Raw genomic sequence first — 20,212 nt, forward strand, 5'->3', positions numbered from 1 at the left:
GGTTCTAAAGCACAGTGAAAAACAAATTCCACTCCCCTTATGAAACAATCCTTGTTCAAGAAGATAAACGTTCAACTAGCCTATATATATATATATATATATATATATATATATATATATATATATATATATATATATATATATATATATATATATATATATATATATATATATATAGTGAGTGAGTGGTAGCTGCACAATTGCGCTGGCCGTCCATCACATGGCCATAAAAAAATGTGAAAAAAGGGCAACACGTGCTATTTGTGCATTTTTGCCCTTTTAGCAGTTTTTTGACCGCCCTTAAAGGTTTCAGCTGAAATTGGGCCTTTAGGGCGGTCAAAAAACTGTCGCTAAAGTTCTAATTTTTGCCTGCCTTTAAAAATTCTTTTAGCATTTTTTGAGCTGACCATCACAATTGCTTAGGTAGTTGCCTACCTAAGGGTTGTGCAGCTACCACTTTATATATATATATATATATATATATATATATATATATATATATATATATATATATATATATATATATATATATATATAAGGAGAGAGTGTGTGTGAAGTGACGTGTTGGAAAGCAATTTGTTGTTTAGATTAGGGGAGACCGTAGAAGGGTTTGACGTAGGCAAGCTTTTTAGCACCAACAGATTTTCAAATGGAAATGAGTTGTTTTAAAAGAGCATGGATGGGTTGATCATTGTAGTAAATGATGGAAAAGTTGATGGTAATTAACTTGGATGCCATTCTCTTAACCAAAACAAAAACTGAGGAAATTTTGAAAAGCTACAAAAGTTTGGTGTATATATGAATAAAACCTAAAATTTTGGTAGATATTTGAAAATTTACAACCAACTATCCAGTTAGAGAGCGTAGAGTTTTGTGTCTTTTTTTTTTCGAGGAAAAGAACGGAGTCGGAGAGAGAGTGAGATGATTTTTTCGGTTATCAAAAAAAGAAAACGGTTTGTGGATGGCATCTCAGTAGTTTCATGATCAGAAAGAGGGCATTTTTTTCAAGGACTTTGATGCATTCTGATCATCGTAAGAACGATATCCAGTGGGTCCGTAACCACAAGATATCTGATGGGCCATAAGGAGATCCTATTCGGGTCCTCGGTTCTTGGCTTGGGCAGGTCCAGAACAGGTTTTGGATCTTGAATCATGGATGGGTAAGAACCAGTCCTACTCACTTGAAAACCAGATGCTCCGAAATCCCACCCAATTGATTTATTAATCGGACTCAGCTCTCATATTTTCAGAATATTTAGGTTTATCACTTTTAGAAAGCCAATATATACAAAAAATTGTGATATGTTTAAAATATCACATATTTTGAAAATATCATGTTTTTGTCATGCTAGTAACACAATAAAAAGAGTTTTATAGCATTTTATATGATCTATATTTTGGTTTACATTCTTGTATATCTTTATGCATGCGATATCATCCCAAGATTCTCTTGAGAAAAACCATAGTATTCAAAATATCGGGTGAATTTCTCAAGCCAAGGTTATTCCAACAACAAGATTCGTGACATTGGATCTAACTATCCAAGTTTGACTACTATTGATTTGGTACAGAATCTAATCGGTTTTTACCCGATCCATCATCATGCGTGAGGTGAGAGCGCTGCATGAATCCCTCTCTCTCTCTCTAGGGATGACGATGGCGTCGTGCTCAACCCTCGATCTCTCCGCTGCTTCCGTTCAGAGTAAACAAGCATTCCTCTCCCACTCGATTCCTATGATTCTCTTTTTTTGACGTTTTCTTGCTGTTTATCGTGGAGGTTTTGCCGTTCCTTTGCATCTGATTAAAGTTTGCTGGGGATTCTAGGGTTTTTGATCTCTGTTACCCGTTATTTAAGGTTTCCTTGGACCCGTTTTTTTCCCTCGTTTTGGTTTCCGTTTGATTGGGTTCAAGATTGTTATGGTGCATTTGATTTGAATGGTTAACGTTCATGTGTTGCTTCGAGGGATTTAATTCCTGTAAATTATGTCATTGATCAAGATGGATTTGTCGGTCGGCTCTTAGCGGACGCTTCTTGAAGTTGTGGATTCCATTTGATCGTTGGCGTTGGGGTTTTGAGGTTTTGCATGCCGTAAATTAGGTTGGTTGTGCGAGATTTTAGGTTACTTTCTGTTTCTTGGTGATTAATGGCGTTAATTAGCTCATGAAATTCATCGCGAAGGGTTGTATTTATGGTTGGTTTTGTTGGTCATGAGATTTAGTTTAAATGAGTTGATATTCTATGGCTATGATGATGCTTTATTACATCGTTGTGCATTTTTGGATTGTTAATTTTGTGGAGTTTAGGTTGTTTCGAGCTAGTAGTCGATTTTGATATTGTGTTGATGCGAGTGTTCCTTTCCTCCATTTTGTTTTTCTTTTGCTATTGAAAAATGCCTTGCATTGTTTAACACCAGGCGTAAGTTTTTTTTTGTATTCCTTTTTATTTTACAATTTCAAGTCATTTTCCTACTCGATGGATCCACTTGGTTGTCTTTTAGGCTCTGTTTAGGAGTCAGACGCATGGGTTCCACACATGAAGTAAAAAACATGGATTTGACACTTCTTATAGTATTTGTTTGGAATAGTTTAGTCATTTCTTTTCCATTTCCAATGAGAGGTGTTTGGGAAGGGGGACAGTCAATCAATGCAGCTTTATAACTGAACTAGGTGGTAGTTGAAGGCACCATTGGAGTGGATGCTGGAGTGGGTGTAGGCAATACATTTGCAAATCACCACCTCTCCGTGGTGGTAGTTGATTTAAGGATTTGGAGGTGGCATTTCCTATGCCAACACCCTCAAATACCATTTCTCCATGCTCCCAAACAAAATCTGATGCTATGGATTCCACACTTCTACTCCAATGGTGCTCCCACAGTAGGCTCCCAAACAGAGCCTTATTCTGTTAGTGAAAAATGCTTTGCATTTTTAAACCCCACATCTGAAGTTTAAGTTTTCTTTATTTTTGATTGCTTCACCTATCAAGTCATTCTCTTAATTTACAGATCTACTTGATTGATCATCACTCTTCATACCTTTTGATTTCCTTGTTGGCGCTTAAAGAAAATGTATTGCCTCCTATGATCACCTACCCCTTTTCCTCTGGCCCATTGTTGTCATGCTCTGGCTACTGATTTTCTTCTGTTAATAGTGATCTTATTCTTGTTGAAAGCAAACAGAGCATTTGCAATGTCTGGGGACTGTCAGAAATGGCCCACCCACCACTAGTTCTGGGTGGCCTATCAACTGGCACCAGATCTCACCGAAACCCATATCCAACCAAAAGTGTGCACTTTGCTACTTAACATTAACCCAAGTGATGGGCTTTCTCATGCAATACTGAACCCTTCTGATTTTTCTCATGCAGTGCTGAACCTCTTGATTTTAAGGAGATTGCATGTTTTTATGTTTACATTGTACTTTTCTGTTGGCCTGGTTCGCATGAACTTGACAAGCCATTAGTCTATCTAATATGGATCCCCAATTTTCTTTTCTAGGTTTACTTCCACTTAGGCCATTGGAGCACAGATTTGTGCCTGCTCAATTATCATGCAACCTCCGCCAGAAGAAAGTAAAACCTTTGAACTATAGAAGCAAATTTACTGTTCGATCCAGTTACAGGTACTTGTCCTCAGTGTCTGAATCTTCGGTTTTCGTCTTGTTAAGGAATGTTTGATAGTACAAATCAGGCTTCATGCACTATCTCTGCAAAAGGACTCATGCATTTGCTGCCATGATGTTGTGTTTGTCACTTCATTTTAATCTATGTTAGTCTGTTCGGTTTTGCTCAGATCCCTAACATTATAATTTAATCACACATAGGAAGACCCAAAATGAATTTCTTTTTTTGGTTCATATCGCTGACCCCAATTGTTTTGGGATGAAGGCGTAGTTGTTGTTGTTTGTTGTTGTTGTATACTGCTTTGTTGTATTGAGTTGCATATGGATACAGAACTGAATGCAGTCAGACTTAGGAACATGACCATTTTCTTATGTATTATTTGTTTCATTTTCCATTATTATGTCGGTCTTGGTGTTTTGTGCAGTTTGAAGATGTCCTAAATAAGGTTGCGTTAGTTAACTGGGTATTTCCCATTTTATTGTTCATCGGCTTAAGCTTGTTTATGAAAGGTATTGTGTTGACCATTGTATTGAACCAACACAAATTTCCGCATATTCTTTTTCCACTGCACTTTGTCCATAGTGTTGGCTTTTCCATGTTGGGTTTCTTGATCAGTTGTTTCAACTCCAACTTTCTGTTTCTTCATTTGGTCTTGCCTATTTACCAATAACCAACACACTTCGTCTTCAAGAAATTTGATCTTCTTTATTATCCATTGGGTTTTATTGATCTATTTTCAGATGTTTGTTCTTACATCATCCATGGGCATTTTTTTAACCATGAATTTTATCCTCTCTAATGTATCTCCAAGGATATATAAGATGTCAAAATTATTGGATAGTCTAAGTTTATGTGCTATGTTTTTTGTTGGTTCTAAATATTACTACCATATCATTGTTGCTTGTGTCCTATTAACACTGTAGTCAACACTAAAGTAGGTTTTTGGGATGTGTATTTTTTTTAATTGCTCGTTTACCTTTTGCTTATAAATCATAAATAAAAGTAATGTTTATCTGTCTCCTTTTATGCCTTTTGCTTAGGAGTACTTGAGTCTACTCCGCATATAATGTTTAAGAGTCTAACTCAACATTGGTAACTCAAACTAGCGCAGATTCAACCCAACCTGCTGTGTTCTATGGGCCAAACCAGGATTTACACGTGTCAGATATAGATCACAATGGGAATGACTTACGTCCTGTATTAGCCCTATAATTAAATATTAGGATCCTGAATTATTTTGGAACTGAACCAAGAAAGTTCCATATGTTTTGATATACCTGAGTGCAAATTGTACTAAACATGATTTCACCTAGTGGCAACTCGGATCTGCATGGTTCGAATCCATATGCCTCGCACAAGGTGTTCATATTAAATCTGTCTTGATCTAGTTTAACCTGACTAAGTCCAATGGCCTTATCTTTCTGCAAAAGGCTTGATATCTAAAGTAACATAATACTCATAGAACCTAGGCTTTTCTTAATGTTCTTACCATGAATGTCGAGAATCAGCAATTATTCTGTAGCAACACACACACAGCAGTTTTCACAACTTAAATTGATAAAAAATTTATTAGAAAATAATATCATGTATTATTTGAGTGATGAATTCTTATTCTCTTTTTCAGTTGAGTTCTGATCTTTTATTCTTTATCTCTGTTGTAAGCTTTTCTTCTGTGTTCCTCTAGTCATCCTAGTTTCACATGTAATGCTCATCTTGGACTCATTTTTCTAAGATGTTGAAATTATCCAAGCTGTTGCCCTCAAAATACGCCCTTGCCTCCCACATGATGTCTTGTGTATGTTTGAAAAAGATTATGATAATTTAGCTGGTAACTTTGAGAAGTATAAGGAAGTAAGTAGGACATTAAAATTTATGATAAGGTTCTTTATTTTTTTAGAGGTTTTTATTAAAAGTGTAAAAAAGCTGTGACAAGGTGTCACAAGAATATACAAAACAGTGAACAGCCCAAACATCACTAGGTTACATTATATTAACCAAATACAATATCTCTGATGTGATTGGTTTAGGTGATTTCTTTATGCATATGAATATGTGCATCACTAGGTTATGTTATATTAAACAAATACAATCTCTCTGGTGTGAGCATTTTAGGTGATTTCTATATGCATATGAATACGCGTTAACACTTGCTTGCACTGCCTGCCAGTTGAGCTTATTGTAAGTGGTTCAACTCCGGTGCTTCAATGCTGAAGTATACCAGCATACATTTAGTGGGATTCAGATATAAATGCATACACATTCTATTCACAAAGTAGAAATCAACACATGAAGTGTTCATACAAATTGAAAATGTAAATAATATAATCTAGGTGTAAGTTTCTTGTAAGATTGTGTAATATTCACAACTAAACAAAGTTCTTGATCTATCATTCATCCATTTGACATAGTTGAGTGGGTCATCAACCAAGACCGATAAAGTTACTGCATAATTGTTTGCAATTCCTCATAACTGCTTCAAGAATTTGATCTCTCGATGAAAAGTTACTATACAAATGTTTGATCCTCTTTACAGCTACTTGAAGACTTGAAGAATTTAATGTCTGGTTACATGATACAATTGATTGTGTTTAATAAGTAACCCTTGTGCTTGTTATGATGTTGTCCATGGCCTAGTCAGAAAGACTTTATTGCATTAGAGGGAGTGTATTTCTTACTATTAACATGGGTACTTCTACCAAGCCCTACCTATGTCATACCCATACTGGTATTGGATATTTTTTATTACAGGTCAACTAGATTCTGAACTTAACTTGACCCACTTTATCCATCTTATGTTCCAATCAATGTGTAGTAGTTGCTCGGCAGTAAGTGTTAGGAGTGGAGCTCCAAACAGGGCAAAATTGAAAACCGACACATGCTCACACAAAGATTTTTAATTAATTATCTCTTTTAAATAATAAAGTCTGCTTTTGTAAAGATAAAACTCTTTTTGACTCATTTTCCTTTAAATTGCTTAAGGTGTTGAGGGAAAAAAAGACTTCTCATGATCCTTAGTTGGTTCCATTATTTGGAAAATAATGAGTTGAATTCAAATAAGGAAATGCTTTATGATTCTTAGACTTTTGCATCCTTGCTGTTGTTTCGCATAATTTATCTGAATGCCCAGTTTTTTGTAAAAGTTGCAGTTAGTTTCACTTTATGTTAAACCTTCTGACATATCTTTATTGCTTTGCAAGTACAGTGGAGATGGTGGAAGGACAAGTAGGGCTGGCATCTTTGTTGGGGGATTCATATTGGGAGGCATCTTAGTCGGAACTCTTGGTTGTATATATGCACCACAGGTAATTACTTGCATATAACCCTACAAGCTTAAACATGGTTCACAACCATTTTATGTTTGGCTGGACCAAGATCTTTTATTAGGAATTAACTCTCAGTCTCTCACATAGTTTCCTGAAGATGAACATATTCTAGGGAAGATAAAAACTGTAATCAAGATATTAGTGGAAAGGATATATTAACCAAATCAACTCAGATGGTACTATGGCTGTTAAGCTCTCTCTTTCCCTTGAGTTCATTACAGATTTGCATGGTAGAATATTTTCTATAATTCCCAAGTCATTTATTTGTGCTAAGAGATTTTCATGTTAAGGTGCTTGTGTTTCAATAATCTTTTTTTCTCTATTCTTGTGCAAGGGATCACAGTGGATTTTTTTGGTATGCTTAAAGCATGCTAATAATACACACCACATCTCAAATTGATCAGTATGCCATGTCAGCCATGCTTTATAATCATGATGACATAAATAGTGTTCTCAGCCTGGGGCCGCAACTTGCATATATCCACTTCAATCACACACATGTTTCCGCTATTTCTGGTGGAATCTACCAAAGAAATTAGCTACACATATATCCTGCATGTATTATTGAGACGTGATCTCTATTGGGTCTGGATCTAGATTTAGATCCAGATCCACAGACATCCCAGCATGTATATTGAGACGCGATCTCTATTGATCTGGATCTGGATCTAAATCCACAGACATCCTGACATGTATTAAGGTGTATTGGACCATATTATCCTTCTTGTTTGTAATGCCTCTTGTATATTAATGAGGGGTATCTTTGTCATGTCAAATGTCTATTGATTTAAAGTAACCCACAACTCTAATGATGGGTGTGGAGAAATAATTTGTTGCAGCCCTTTTCTTCTTCCTCTCTCTTCTTCTCTACATGCTGCAGATCTTATATGGTATTAGAGCAGGGTTTCGACTCCTCCATCTAGGTGAGTTAAGAAAGCATTGGCTCCTCCACCCATCTTTGTTCTCCCTCCTTTTCTTTCTACTTTCTCTCGTTCTTGTCGCTTCTTCTATTCCCTCAACGTTTCCTAAAAAAAAAAGGGGGGAAAACATATAGATCGAGTATATCGATCTAAGTTTATTTCCTCATTATCTTCTTGTTTGCTAATTGATTGGTTTGTCTTAAACTGATCTGGAAAATCTGTGTCCCTTTCAATCGAAAACTCTAGAATGAGTTTGGATTTATTTTCTTGATTGGGTTTCTTTTCTTGATCGTGGTATCGAAAACCCTAGATAAGATTTTGGGTTTCTTTTCTTGGTCGATCTCTTCAAATCTGATTTTATCTAACTGCTTTTCAATCAGATCTGTATCGGATCAGATATCTTCTGAAACGTCAATATATTTATTGCGATATTTAATTTCTTAATATCACATACCTTCAAATAATCATTTATTTATGATTATTAATCATTCTTGTCTTATTACTGTGTGTACCTGATATTTTCGTGAGTTGTCTCTGATCTGCAAAAAAAACGCAGATAGATTCTGTTACGTCGTTCTTTTTCTGATACTTTTCATCCTCCTTATTGGTTCTTCTTCTTCTTCAATTCTTTTGGCAAGCTTTCTTAATCAATTAGTTTCCAAAAAATCAAATACCTCAACTTTTCTTACTTGGAAAAGACAAATTATTCCCTTTATTCGGAGCCAAGACCTTTTTGGTCATTTGGATGGATTGACTCAGACCCCACCAGAATTTATATTAAGGGAAGAAAATGATGAAAAAAGGGGTTGTTATCAATTTTTTACAGGGTTTGGAATCCAAATTTCATTTCCTGGATGAAACACGATCAGGCGTTGGTGGCATATATCACATGTCAATTTTTAAGAATTTTCATGCTATGGTTCAAAATAAGTTTTTTTTACCCATTCTTAATTTCCAGTGTGATGGTGGGGGCGAGTACTCTTCAAATGACTTTATTCAATATCTTAAGGAGAATGGAGTTAATAGAAGGGTGACTTGCTAAGAGAAAACAAGGGCACATTGTTGAGAGTGCACTAGCCATGATGAATGCAAAATCCATTCCTTTATTTCTTTGGACAGAAGCCTTCCATACAACAGTACATACCATAAATATGTTGCCTATGAAATTGCTGCAATATAAATCACCAAATCATGAATTATTTGGCCAGCATCCTGATTATAATTATCTAAAGGCATACAATTGCATATGTTATGTTTGCATTTGATGCATTTCTGTGAAACAAGTTTGATAAAAGAGCCCATGTTTGCAAATTTGTTGGATACACAAATGACTATAAGGGATACATATGCTAGGACATTGAAAATAAATGCATTCTTATTTTCAGAAATGTTGTTTTTGATGAATCTGATTTTGTTTCAAAGGGCAGCGATGTACAAAGTGTTCAACTGCAATCAAAATAGCTATATCAGCCTTGATGATATGTTCTCTATTGAGGCAGCAGCGGCAAATGATGCAAACAATGACAGATTAGGGGGTGCACACATGCGGTCAGATCAACAAAATGTTGGGGGACAACAAGTTGATCATTCCGATGACATGGAAGGAAGATTCAAAGGAATTACATACAGCCGCAGGATTCAAAATATTGAATCTGAAAATGTATTCGAGAGTAGCCTGAAACAAGTAAATGTTGAATATGAAAATGATTCCATTGAACAAGAAGCAATAATCAGGAGATCTGGAAGAGTGCGGCATCCCATTGATAGGTGGGTAAGTTACGAAAATTTCAACATGGATCATCAAGTCTTTTTAACTCTTATATCTCAACATGAAGAGCCTCAATCATACAATCAGCCTCAAAATCCAACAAATGGAAATGCAGGCTTTACATGAATGTAGAACATCGGATGTTGTAAAACGGCCTACATGAAAGAATGTAGTTGGATCAAAATGGGTCTTTAAAATAAAATATAAACCAGATGGCAGCATACAGAGATACAAGGCAAGGGTGAAGGGTTTTACTCGGGAACATGGGTTGGACTAAGAAGAGACGTTCAATCCAATAGTAAAGATGAGAACTATCAGAGTTGTTCTTTCTCTAGCAATGGATCATGCTTGACATTTAAGTCAACTGGATGTTAAAAATGTGTTTTTACATAGAGACCTCAAGGAAGAGGTGTATATGGAGCAACCGCAAGGGTATAATGAGAAAGATTCAGCCAACTATGTGTGTAGATTGAACAAAGCTATATATGGGCTAAAATAGGCTTCTCAATCATGGTTTGAGAGCTTCTCTCTTGAAATTCATCAGCATGGTTTATTTATCTATAAAGGTGATAAATGGATTAGAATATTACTTATCTATGTTGCTGATATCATAGTTTCAAGAAATTCCAAAGAACATATCGATGTTGTCGAGAGTGCTAAATAGCATATTCAAAATGAAAGACTTGGGAGATCTCAAATATTTTTTGGGCATTGAAGTTGATCGAAGAAAAGACTCATTAGTATTGATGCAACATAAGTATTCTATTGATTTACTTAACTGGGCTGGAATGAAAGATTGCAAACCAATATTTACTCCAAGTGTCTTGCAGCAAAAACTTGGATGTGGTGAAAGGGACATTTTCGCTGATCCTACAAGGTATACTATGTCACATGGGTGCGGGTGCGGGTGCGGGTGCGGGGATTCAGCACTTCCAAAAAACCCGGGTGCGGGGGTGCGATAGGGGAAAAAATGTAATATATATATATATATATATATATATATATATATATATATATATATATATATATAAAGGGGGTCGGGGGAACATGCGGGTTTTTTCAAATTTCGCAGCTGTCAGCATAATTTTTTTAAAAAAAAATTCGCAGACCATTTGGGCAAATTTTAAAAAAAAAAATCCAAAAAAAAAATGGACCTAAATGATCCCGGGTGCGGTCAACGCACCCAGGATCGGGTTGACTGTAACACCCCAAATTTATAACCCCAAATTTAAGAGGATTTTTTTATATATATATAACATCGGAAACAAGAAATAAAATAGGGTTAAGCATTTCGAGACATTACGGTGGAGAGAAAACCCAAGACATTTATTTCATTTCAATATTAATGAAAATCATCAGAGTTTTAAATGATATGAACCGTTAAAAATTTCAATAACCCAAGCGATCCCTGGAACAATAAATCCAAAAATCTCGATCCGATGCCTCATCCAGCAGCTGCTCACAAATCCTAGTCTTTACCTGAAAAATAGTAAATTGATTGGAATTAGACTACCACGTCTAAGTAGGAAAACCGTAACTCTTAATGCAGGTATATCATGAATCTAGCATGTGACGTGAGTGTCAAGTGTGAATCTTTAGCATATACCAACGCACATAAAGCAGATTATGCACTAGCCATAAGAGACATATGTCTAAGTAAGTAAGCAGGTAGCAATGACAATAACATGCATATCTTTCAGGTAATAGTCACAATACGAATTCAATTATCTCATATCCACACATTTCAGGATCTGCATTTCATCACACGCTCAGCACATAAAGCATGTTAGAAAGAATATGAAATTTTCTCTTTAATGACTCCATCACTGTGATACCTAAATGTTCTAATTGATGTTTATCTTTTCTTATCCCGCGGGTACACACGGGCCGAGGTAACCATCACAGAAGAGAACGTTCGGAGGTATATTATTCAAAGTTGTTTTATTAACCCGAACCTTCTAACTGTGACTGAAATCCCAAGGGAGCGGCCAGTGACCGAGAGAACCTCTCAAAGGCCAAAACCAAAACAGGATGCATCCCTAACTTCTGCAGAAGAACAAAGAGCTACCACCTAGGACATATTGGTAGTCCGGGTCCCCCCCCCCCCCAAACTCCGAGGACTGGGGACCAACGAGTCGCTTTACGCTCGAACAAATAAACATGTCCCCGGAGTTTTGTACCACCTACCCTCTCCAAGGTAAGCCCGAATCTGAGTGGGTTAATCTTTTCATTTAATTATTTTCCCGAAGTACAGGGCATTTCCCCAACTTCCTTCTACTACCTTAGCAGTAGATCCCAACCTTAGTCATTTTACCAAGGTGAATAAACCATCCAAATCCTTTTCCCATATTGATTGCTTAAACCCACTCAAAGTACTCCGGTGCCTTTAAACCAGTCAAGCACACAAGCCTCGGTACTTTTAAACCAGTCAGGCCATAGAAATTAAATTTAAGTTTCTCATCAATGTTATGGTTATTACCCAAAGTGCTTCGGTGCCTTTAAACCAGTTGAGCACGAATGCCCCGGTGCCTTTAAACCAGTCGGGCAACAATATTATATTTTCATTTTCATGTGGATTCACATCATAACTTTGATGGTCTATGCATTACCCTCAACACACTGACTTGACATTCATATGTCCACAACCAACCGACCCATAGGTTCGGTTACCAGATCATCATTCATCACCATTATTATTATTTATTTATTCTTCGACAACAAATTGCCTCAACGTACCATTAGGTTTTGACTTGTGACATCCCAATACAGGGTGGCATGTATTAAAAGCTCTGCTATACAAGTAGAGACACTGTTGGTGTCTTTTATTGAGCATGCAGTGTAATCTTAGAGATTTGGTAATACAACTATATACATTTCTCCAACCACATTCTCATTTGAACATTCCACAAGATATACAACTTAGTTGGCATTTGATACTTTCGGCAAATATGTAGTGTTAGACAATAGTACTTTAAAAAAATATACAGTTTAACATGCATATGAACATTGGAGAATAAACATCTTCATGGCCATTTGAACCTTCTAGATGATATACACTTAATGGCATTTTGCTTATTTTAAGAAATATGCATTTGAACATACTAACTTATGCAGCTTAGTATATAAAATTGAATATCATTTTACCATGCAGCTAAACAATCATTTGAGCTAAATAAGCATTTGAGCATTAGTTTAATATACCGCTTCATGTAACACTGAATAACAACCTAATATGCAGTTAAGTTTGCATTGAATATCAACTTGATATGCAGCTTTGTACGAAATTGAACATACACTTACTATGCAGTTACATAGGCATTGAGCATCTAACTAATATGCAGCTTCATATGGACCCGAACATCCACCTATAAGCATCTAAATAGGAATTTACATATCAACTGAATATGCATATAAATGTTAACTTAAATTTCAACTTAACATGAATCCAACTAGATTCTCATGTATACTTGCTTCCAAGATTTCTCCCACAACAGATTACCAGGTATGTATATTCAGAAATAGCAAATGTTTCAATCCATTTCTAAACAATTTTAACGATCCCATAAAATAAGCATGTTGATTCCTAATCCTATCACATGATGTTGTGAACCTATAGATTTCATTTAACAGAAATCATTGATATCACATACAGGGCTAGTTAAACTAAAGTTTTGAGAATCCTATGATGAAACAACAAAATATATTAACATTGATCCTCCTTTGAGATCCAATACTAGTATAGCTAGTATGACCATTTTACAGGAATCAACAATTGAGAGAAGTCTACATTTTCAGAGCCATACTTAGCCCACTATAATTACAAATAGGTTTTTATCACTCTTATTAACATAGCACGCAAGCCAATAACTCAAGTACCCATGTCGGGTAACTCATTCATATATTGCCCTCTTAGGCAAAGCACATATCCATATATCACTATATACTCCATCGTATGTGTGAAACCAATTTAACAACCCCATTCCTCAACCCAACTAACATACAACATTCCAGCAGTTCAAATAATACATTTTCTGACAACAACAAAAAAAACAGTTTAAGCATATGGTATTTCATGTAGATTTGTCACGACACCAGAGAATAACAAGGTCTGCTAGTCAATGTATCACAGGGTATAATAATCAGAATATAATAGGGTATACATGTAATATTAACGGATCAGCACATAACCTGGTAATCCATTAACATGAACTGATCAGCATGTACCAAGGTATTCAGTTAACACTAACGAGGCATGCTGTTAACAATAATTTTTTTTCATAACCACGTTACGATTTCTTTCAGAATGAGATAGACACAATCGGCCAACCTAAACATGCTATGTTTTACAAAATGAAACAGTAAAAATCGGCTAATGGGAATTAATATAACCAGATTATATTTTTCAGAACAAAACATATGTTATTGGCCAACATTGATTTATCATACTCAGGTTATAATTTACAAAATAGAACAGACACAACATGCTTTGTTGACATAAATACACATTCCCTTCCACCAAAACTAGAAGTAACCCCCCCCCCCCCCCCAAAAAAAAAAAAAAATTGGGATTATCCGAATGCTACAACTGAAAATCCTCAGATCTAAGTTATCTAATGCTACCATCGGAAACCCCCAAAAAAAATCTGGGGTTACCAAGAAGTTCCCCAAATCAAAATGTTGCAGCTGCCGAAAATCCCACTCACCTACTTGGGTTTCCGGCAGCCAAGAGCCCCATCAGGATCAACTGAACCTGCGATAATAGGTTTTCTCTTCACCCCCATGACAGACCCAATTCCCAGCCAAACCCAATCCATAACCCAACAGGAAAAGCTACGGAGTTCCTACCTTGTCCGGCGAGAGGGAGGAGGCTGATGCTGTTGGGGGTCGCTGGCAAGGCTATCGGAGAAGGGAACGTCGGCCGACAATGATACTTGGTCGCGGGTCGCCGATGGGGACTGTCGGCGGCGGCGGCGGCTGTCGAGGAAGGATCGTGCAAGGCTCGTTGGAGATGCAGCAAGGAGGGGGACGAGAGAGAAAGTGAAGGAGGAGGAGAGGGGCTGCGAGGTGAGGCCCCCTCTCCCCTGCGTGTTTTTTTAAAACACAGGGGGTGCCTTTCAGGAAACCTGAAAAAAGGGTTTCCCCTTCTTTTTTTCCGTAACGGAAGAGTGCGGCGCATAAGAGGGGAAAAGAACTCTCGCCCCTTAGCTTTAACCCTAACGGGTCCGGATCCGACCAGGGTTCGTTTTTTTTTTCGCGTAACATGCTCGGGGCACAGCTTGGGATCGGGTCCGTGACCCACGATCCGGCTGCGGTGTGTAACTGTGGTTTGCCTACAGTTTGGGTCTGCAATTTGAACCCATACGGATCCAACTGTGGATCCAAGTATATATTTATACTTGGTATTATTATTACTATCTTTTTTATTTATATATATATATATTACACCTATATATATATATATATATATATATATATATATATATATATATATATTACACCCCAATCGGGTACGGTTTCGGTTTGGCCACCACTGAGACCCGCAACCCAAATCTTTAATGAAACCACCCAGTTGGGCAATTTGGATATGTCTAAGGATTCAAAATATTACAAGCTTTAAAATATTATTTTCTTAATACATTTGGTTTATTCTTCGATACGATCTTGTGGGTCTTTCATAGGTTAATATAAATCCATTTACGTTAACCAAAAATTGACATAACTTAATATGGATCCAGGATCCATTGTGCTTCGTAAATCCTTTTAATAAATCTGGATCCAGAAATCTGAAGTTTTAATTATATGATTTAGAACTATGGATCCAACTAAATATACATTGATCTTTATGGTTTCAATACAAGGATCCAGATATATATTGAAATTCTGATATCGAAGATCCAAATGCAATATTGTGGATCCGAACATCGCCTTAAGCTATACCAATTCTCACTAAAGTGTTGTAGAAATTTTCTCATTAAAATCCGATTTACTTCAAGGATCCAAATAGGTTATCCAAGATCCAAATTCGAATAAATAATTAAAACAATAAAATATTCGTGTATCACCTTAATGACTTAAAATCTAAATTTATTTATCTGATAAAAATCGTGGGTATTACATTGACCGCACCCGGTGCCGCACCCGCGTCGAGTCGCATCGACGCGGGTGCGGCACCCTGCTAGCCGAATCCCTGTGACATAGAAGGTATATGAGTATTGTGGGTATGCTCCAATATCTCACTTTTACTCATCTTGATATTGTTTATGTAGTGAATCAAGTTTTTCAGTTTATGCATTGCCCTCATTTGAATCATGATGAGGGTTGTCAAAAGAATCCTTAGATATTTAAAAGACACTCTTGGTGATGGGCTTCGTTATCTAAAAAATAATGGTGATAAAGGTGTTTTAATTGTTATGGCATTTTCATATTCTGATTAGGCAGGGGATCCAGATGAAAGAAGGTATGTCTCTAGGTATTGTGTTTTTGTTGGGAAGAACCTAGTTTCATGGAATAGTAAAAAACAAAAGGCAGTGGCTCAGTCATATTGTGATAATCAAAGTGCGATCAAGATATCTCTCAATCCTATTCAACATGAAAGAACAAATCATATAGAGATCAAAACTTTATTAGAAGCAAAATTGAAAGTGGGGTGATTTTCACTCAATTTGTTGGGACTTAGGATCAAGTTGCAGATTTGTTTACAAAAGGATGAACTAAGGAGAGATTCTGGTATTTGAAGATCAAGTTGTTTATGGTTCTTACCATGCATAACTTGAGGGAGGGTATTGAGACGTGATCTCTATTGGATCTGGATCTAAATTTAGATCAAGATCCATAGACGTCCCAGCATGTATATTGAGAGGTGATCTCTATTGGTCTGGATCTGGATTTGATCCAGATCCACGTACGGCCTAGCATGTACGAAGTTGTATTGGACCATATTATCCTTTTTGTTTGTAATGCCTCTTGTATATTAATGAGGGGTATCTTTGTCATGTAAAATGTCTATTGATTTAAAGTAACCCACAACCCTAATGATGCCTGTGGAGAAATATTTTGCTGCAGCCCTTTTCTTCTTCCTCTCTTCTTCTTTACACACTGATTTCTGGTGCAGATCTTATATGTATATCTTGGTGACAGAGATTTGTAGGTGATGGTTGCAGCTTTGTCTGGAATGGTATCTAGATATGCTGTTCATTTATATGTTTTTTGTTAGATATTCAGAATATTTGCTCTGAAAGTTATGTTTTGTGACTATTGGAACTACTAGGTTTTGAGAAACAACTTTTTCTGGCTTGTGAGAAACAGTATCATGACTGGGCACAATGTATCTAATTTAGCTGGCCATTTGGACTGACAATCTAACAACAAATAGCTGATAGGTCCTACATGAATTGTCGGTCTAATCATCTGGACTGTTGGTTCAAAGAAAAATGCTTTCAAGTTTTTATGCCTTCTTGCCAACCATATCTGCAAATTCGTATAAGGCCATCATCATGCCACATTTAATGATATTGTTCAACTGCAATTGTGAAAGATGAGAAACTTCCTGTGTGATTTCAGGCGAGTTCTTTTCTTTTTTTGAATATCTTGTTGATATACGTCATCTGCTTATGGTTTGGCCTACTTCATTAGCGTAGGGCATATCATAAAATTCATGGAGTACATGGTTACAGAGGTTCTTAAATATATTCAGGACTCAAAATTTAGTGTATGTGCCCTGGTAACTCAAATTTTACTGCTTTAAAATGCTAAAATGCTGCTTCAGATTTGTTTTCTTCTAATTGAAGCTTTCTGTAAGTGCCATAATCAATATTCATGGTGTCTAAATCTTATCCATGTATGTGATGTGGTTGTTAATTTAGTCTATCATTGTCCATTGTAGATTAGCAAAGCATTGGCTGGAGCAGACAGAAAGGATCTGATGAGAAAGCTTCCAAAGTTCATATATGATGAGGAGAAGGCTTTGGAGGTAAGCATTAATTAGAGGTTAAATGGCCGGTTCTGTAGATTACTCTCCTAGCAGAATTTCTTGCCAAATAATCAAACTTTTCATAATTAGATTAATCTTGTTTTAGTTATCTGTATGAACTTTGCTAGATGCAAGTTGTTATGTGCGTTCAGTTGTTGGTAAGATATATAATCACGACATCAGTTTATAACTTTATTGTATTGAAACACTAGTTGATTGACCGTGCATTGCCCAGCTGTGGTGTATGTGTCACTGAGAGAGAGAGAGAGAGAGAGAGAGAGAGAGAGAGAGAGAGAGAGAGAGAGAGAGTTCCTGTGGGCATAACACATTGGACAAGGGAAACCACTGTAATGATGTTTTATTATGTACTATTTTATCCTTTAGTTTTAAATAATCTTAACTGTAAAAGCCACCCGGTGTGTTCAGTATGAACACAAGAAAAAAATTTATTGTTGCTGCCATAGTTACCAGGAAGCGGAATGGATACAGAAACGATGCATGAAGTGGAAGCGGGGAAGCGAGTTTTCAAAAGTAGCATGAAGTGTGAAGCAGGATTCGTTTTAAAAGTGACTGTGGAAGCGTGTGATGGTGTGAACAGCAAAAAAAGAAACATGAAGGACACAAAGGGGAAACAATGGTGGAATGAGGGGGGAGCAAGGAAGAAGAAAGTGGGAAGCAAAATAAATAAATATTAACATGAAAAACACAAAAAACAAGGGTGAAATGAGTGGGAAACAAAGAGGAAACGAGCAGAAAGCAAATTGAGAAGCGAGGGGGACAAGCACTTGCATTACATGGGAAGTGAGTTTCCCCATGCTTCCCCCTCTTCAGGGGAAGCGTGGTGCTTCCCCACCCCTAAGGGCACTTCCTGTAACTATAGTTACTGCACCAAACTTGTTCCTTCTATTTTTCATACCTAAATAAGAACCAGTAATTATTAGTCTTTGATAAAAAAAGGTTCACTGTAAGATGCCATATGATATTCATATTTGATATCTTATCAGTTTGGTGAATGTATTAATGACCACGAGGGGGAACTTGAAAGGAACTGGGAAGTAGCATTTGCAAAATGCATGTATCCTTTTTACATCCATAATTTTTATTGTTGTGTTGATTCGGCTATTGGTACAAAGAGCTTGGTTCATAATTCTGCTATTTCGAGGAAGGAATCTTGTTCTTTTGAAAGAATTCTTTCTGGATCCTTTACTGAAGTTGAATGTTCTTTGATTTCAGTACTTGCTGAGCTTCTTAGGATGCTTGTTCAGTGACTTTGAGGCTACACTCACATATTTCTTCTTGTATTGGAGATCATCAATACCTCAATAAAATCTTATTGGATTCCACAATCAAGTGGCCAGCAACCAAGTGATAGAATTTAAGGGGATTAGTGGATGTGTATGGAGGTTATCGCTTATTTGTTTGTGGATTGTGCGTAACTTCTAGTTATTTATGTAACTTGAAAATATGGTCTCTTGTGTGTGTGTGTCTGGATGGGTGAGTGTGTGTAATTGTATGCATATGTTTGTGTGCATTTTGCAGATTATAGACAGCTTGCTTGTATCATTATAATGGTTTTACACGCACCATATGGGTGGATCTCAGGGTGCCACATCTTTGTATGATTAAGCTTCTTTTGGAAAAAAATTCTGCTTAATCTAGTAGGATTTTCACAATGAAGTGCTGTTACCTTCTGGCTTGGGTTGTGAGGTATGCTTGAAAATATTCAAAATTCATTTTGGTTTGGTATTCAACCTGTTTTGCACACAAAAATGTTAGCAACACTAAACATCTGTACTGTTATACAGCACAATTGAGTTCGAAACACAAGCTCTTGTATAATCATTTCGATCTTCATTAACAAAATTTGTTTGGTCTGTCATGCAACATGTCTTGCACGACAAATTTTGTAAAAACTAAATGATTTGCAGTATTATTGAGTTTGAATGCAATAATGATCATTTCCATCTTCATTAACAATTTTTGGTTGGTGTTACTGATGGCAGAAAACACGCAAAATCTTAACAGAGAAGATAGCTCAGCTGAACTCTGCAATTGATGAGGTTTCATCTCAGCTTGGGGCTGATGACAGGACAAATGGTGCAGCAGTGGCTTCTGATGAAGTTGAAGCTGCTATATGATCATGATGATCCTTGATGCGAGAGACGGTCAGCACAGGCAAAGATCATTTCTTTTTTACTGTAATACAAAGCCTTGACAGTCTCTCCATAGGCGGAAAACCCTACCCGGCAGGATATCTTTCTGCGACTGCATTTTGATTATGCCACTTTAAAGGTTTGTTTCTCGTTGTGTTACAAATGACATGCATATTTAGTGATTAAGAATGTTTTCCAACATTTGAAAAAAAAGAACTTTGTATTTCTTTGGAATATAAATGACATCCACGTTTAGTGATTGAGAATGTTTTCCAGCACTGGGGAAAAAACAAGCTTTGTATTGCTCCACTGCAAACCACTGTGCAATCTTCGAGCAGGTGAATGACTGGGTTTCGATGGATACATTCGTAGCTTGGCTCTCTTGTTTTGCAGGGACCATCTTGACCCTAGGCGTAAACTTGCAAGTTGCAAAAAATGCGGTTCTTATTTGCTTTTTCAA

General features: G+C 36.6%; 1 protein-coding gene across 1 annotated transcript; it reads left to right on the plus strand.

The window, feature by feature from the left end:
- The first annotated feature begins 1,601 nt into the window (after nucleotides 1–1,601).
- LOC149835775 (uncharacterized) lies at nucleotides 1,602–20,015 on the plus strand. Its single transcript, XM_090010659.1, has 5 exons — nucleotides 1,602–1,702; nucleotides 3,495–3,618; nucleotides 6,822–6,921; nucleotides 17,513–17,599; nucleotides 19,603–20,015. Exons 1-5 carry the CDS (start codon nucleotides 1,603–1,605, stop codon nucleotides 19,735–19,737), a joined length of 546 nt encoding a protein of 181 aa, XP_089866785.1. The 5' UTR covers nucleotide 1,602; the 3' UTR covers nucleotides 19,738–20,015.
- The last annotated feature ends 197 nt before the right edge of the window (nucleotides 20,016–20,212 follow it).

Source organism: Nuphar pumila, chromosome 6 (genome assembly GCF_984573655.1).
Source record: "Nuphar pumila chromosome 6, dmNupPumi1.hap1.1, whole genome shotgun sequence".
NCBI classification, from domain to species: Eukaryota; Viridiplantae; Streptophyta; class Magnoliopsida; order Nymphaeales; family Nymphaeaceae; genus Nuphar; species Nuphar pumila.

Excerpts from the sequence above, each read along its gene's own strand:
- LOC149835775 (XM_090010659.1), top strand. The coding sequence starts at position 1,603 with ATGCGTGAGGTGAGAGCGCTGCATGAATCCCTCTCTCTCTCTCTAGGG. Across the intron at positions 6,922-17,512 it reads GTTGTATATATGCACCACAG|ATTAGCAAAGCATTGGCTGG; the intron begins GTAATTACTTGC and ends TGTCCATTGTAG. Across the intron at positions 17,600-19,602 it reads ATGAGGAGAAGGCTTTGGAG|AAAACACGCAAAATCTTAAC; the intron begins GTAAGCATTAAT and ends TACTGATGGCAG.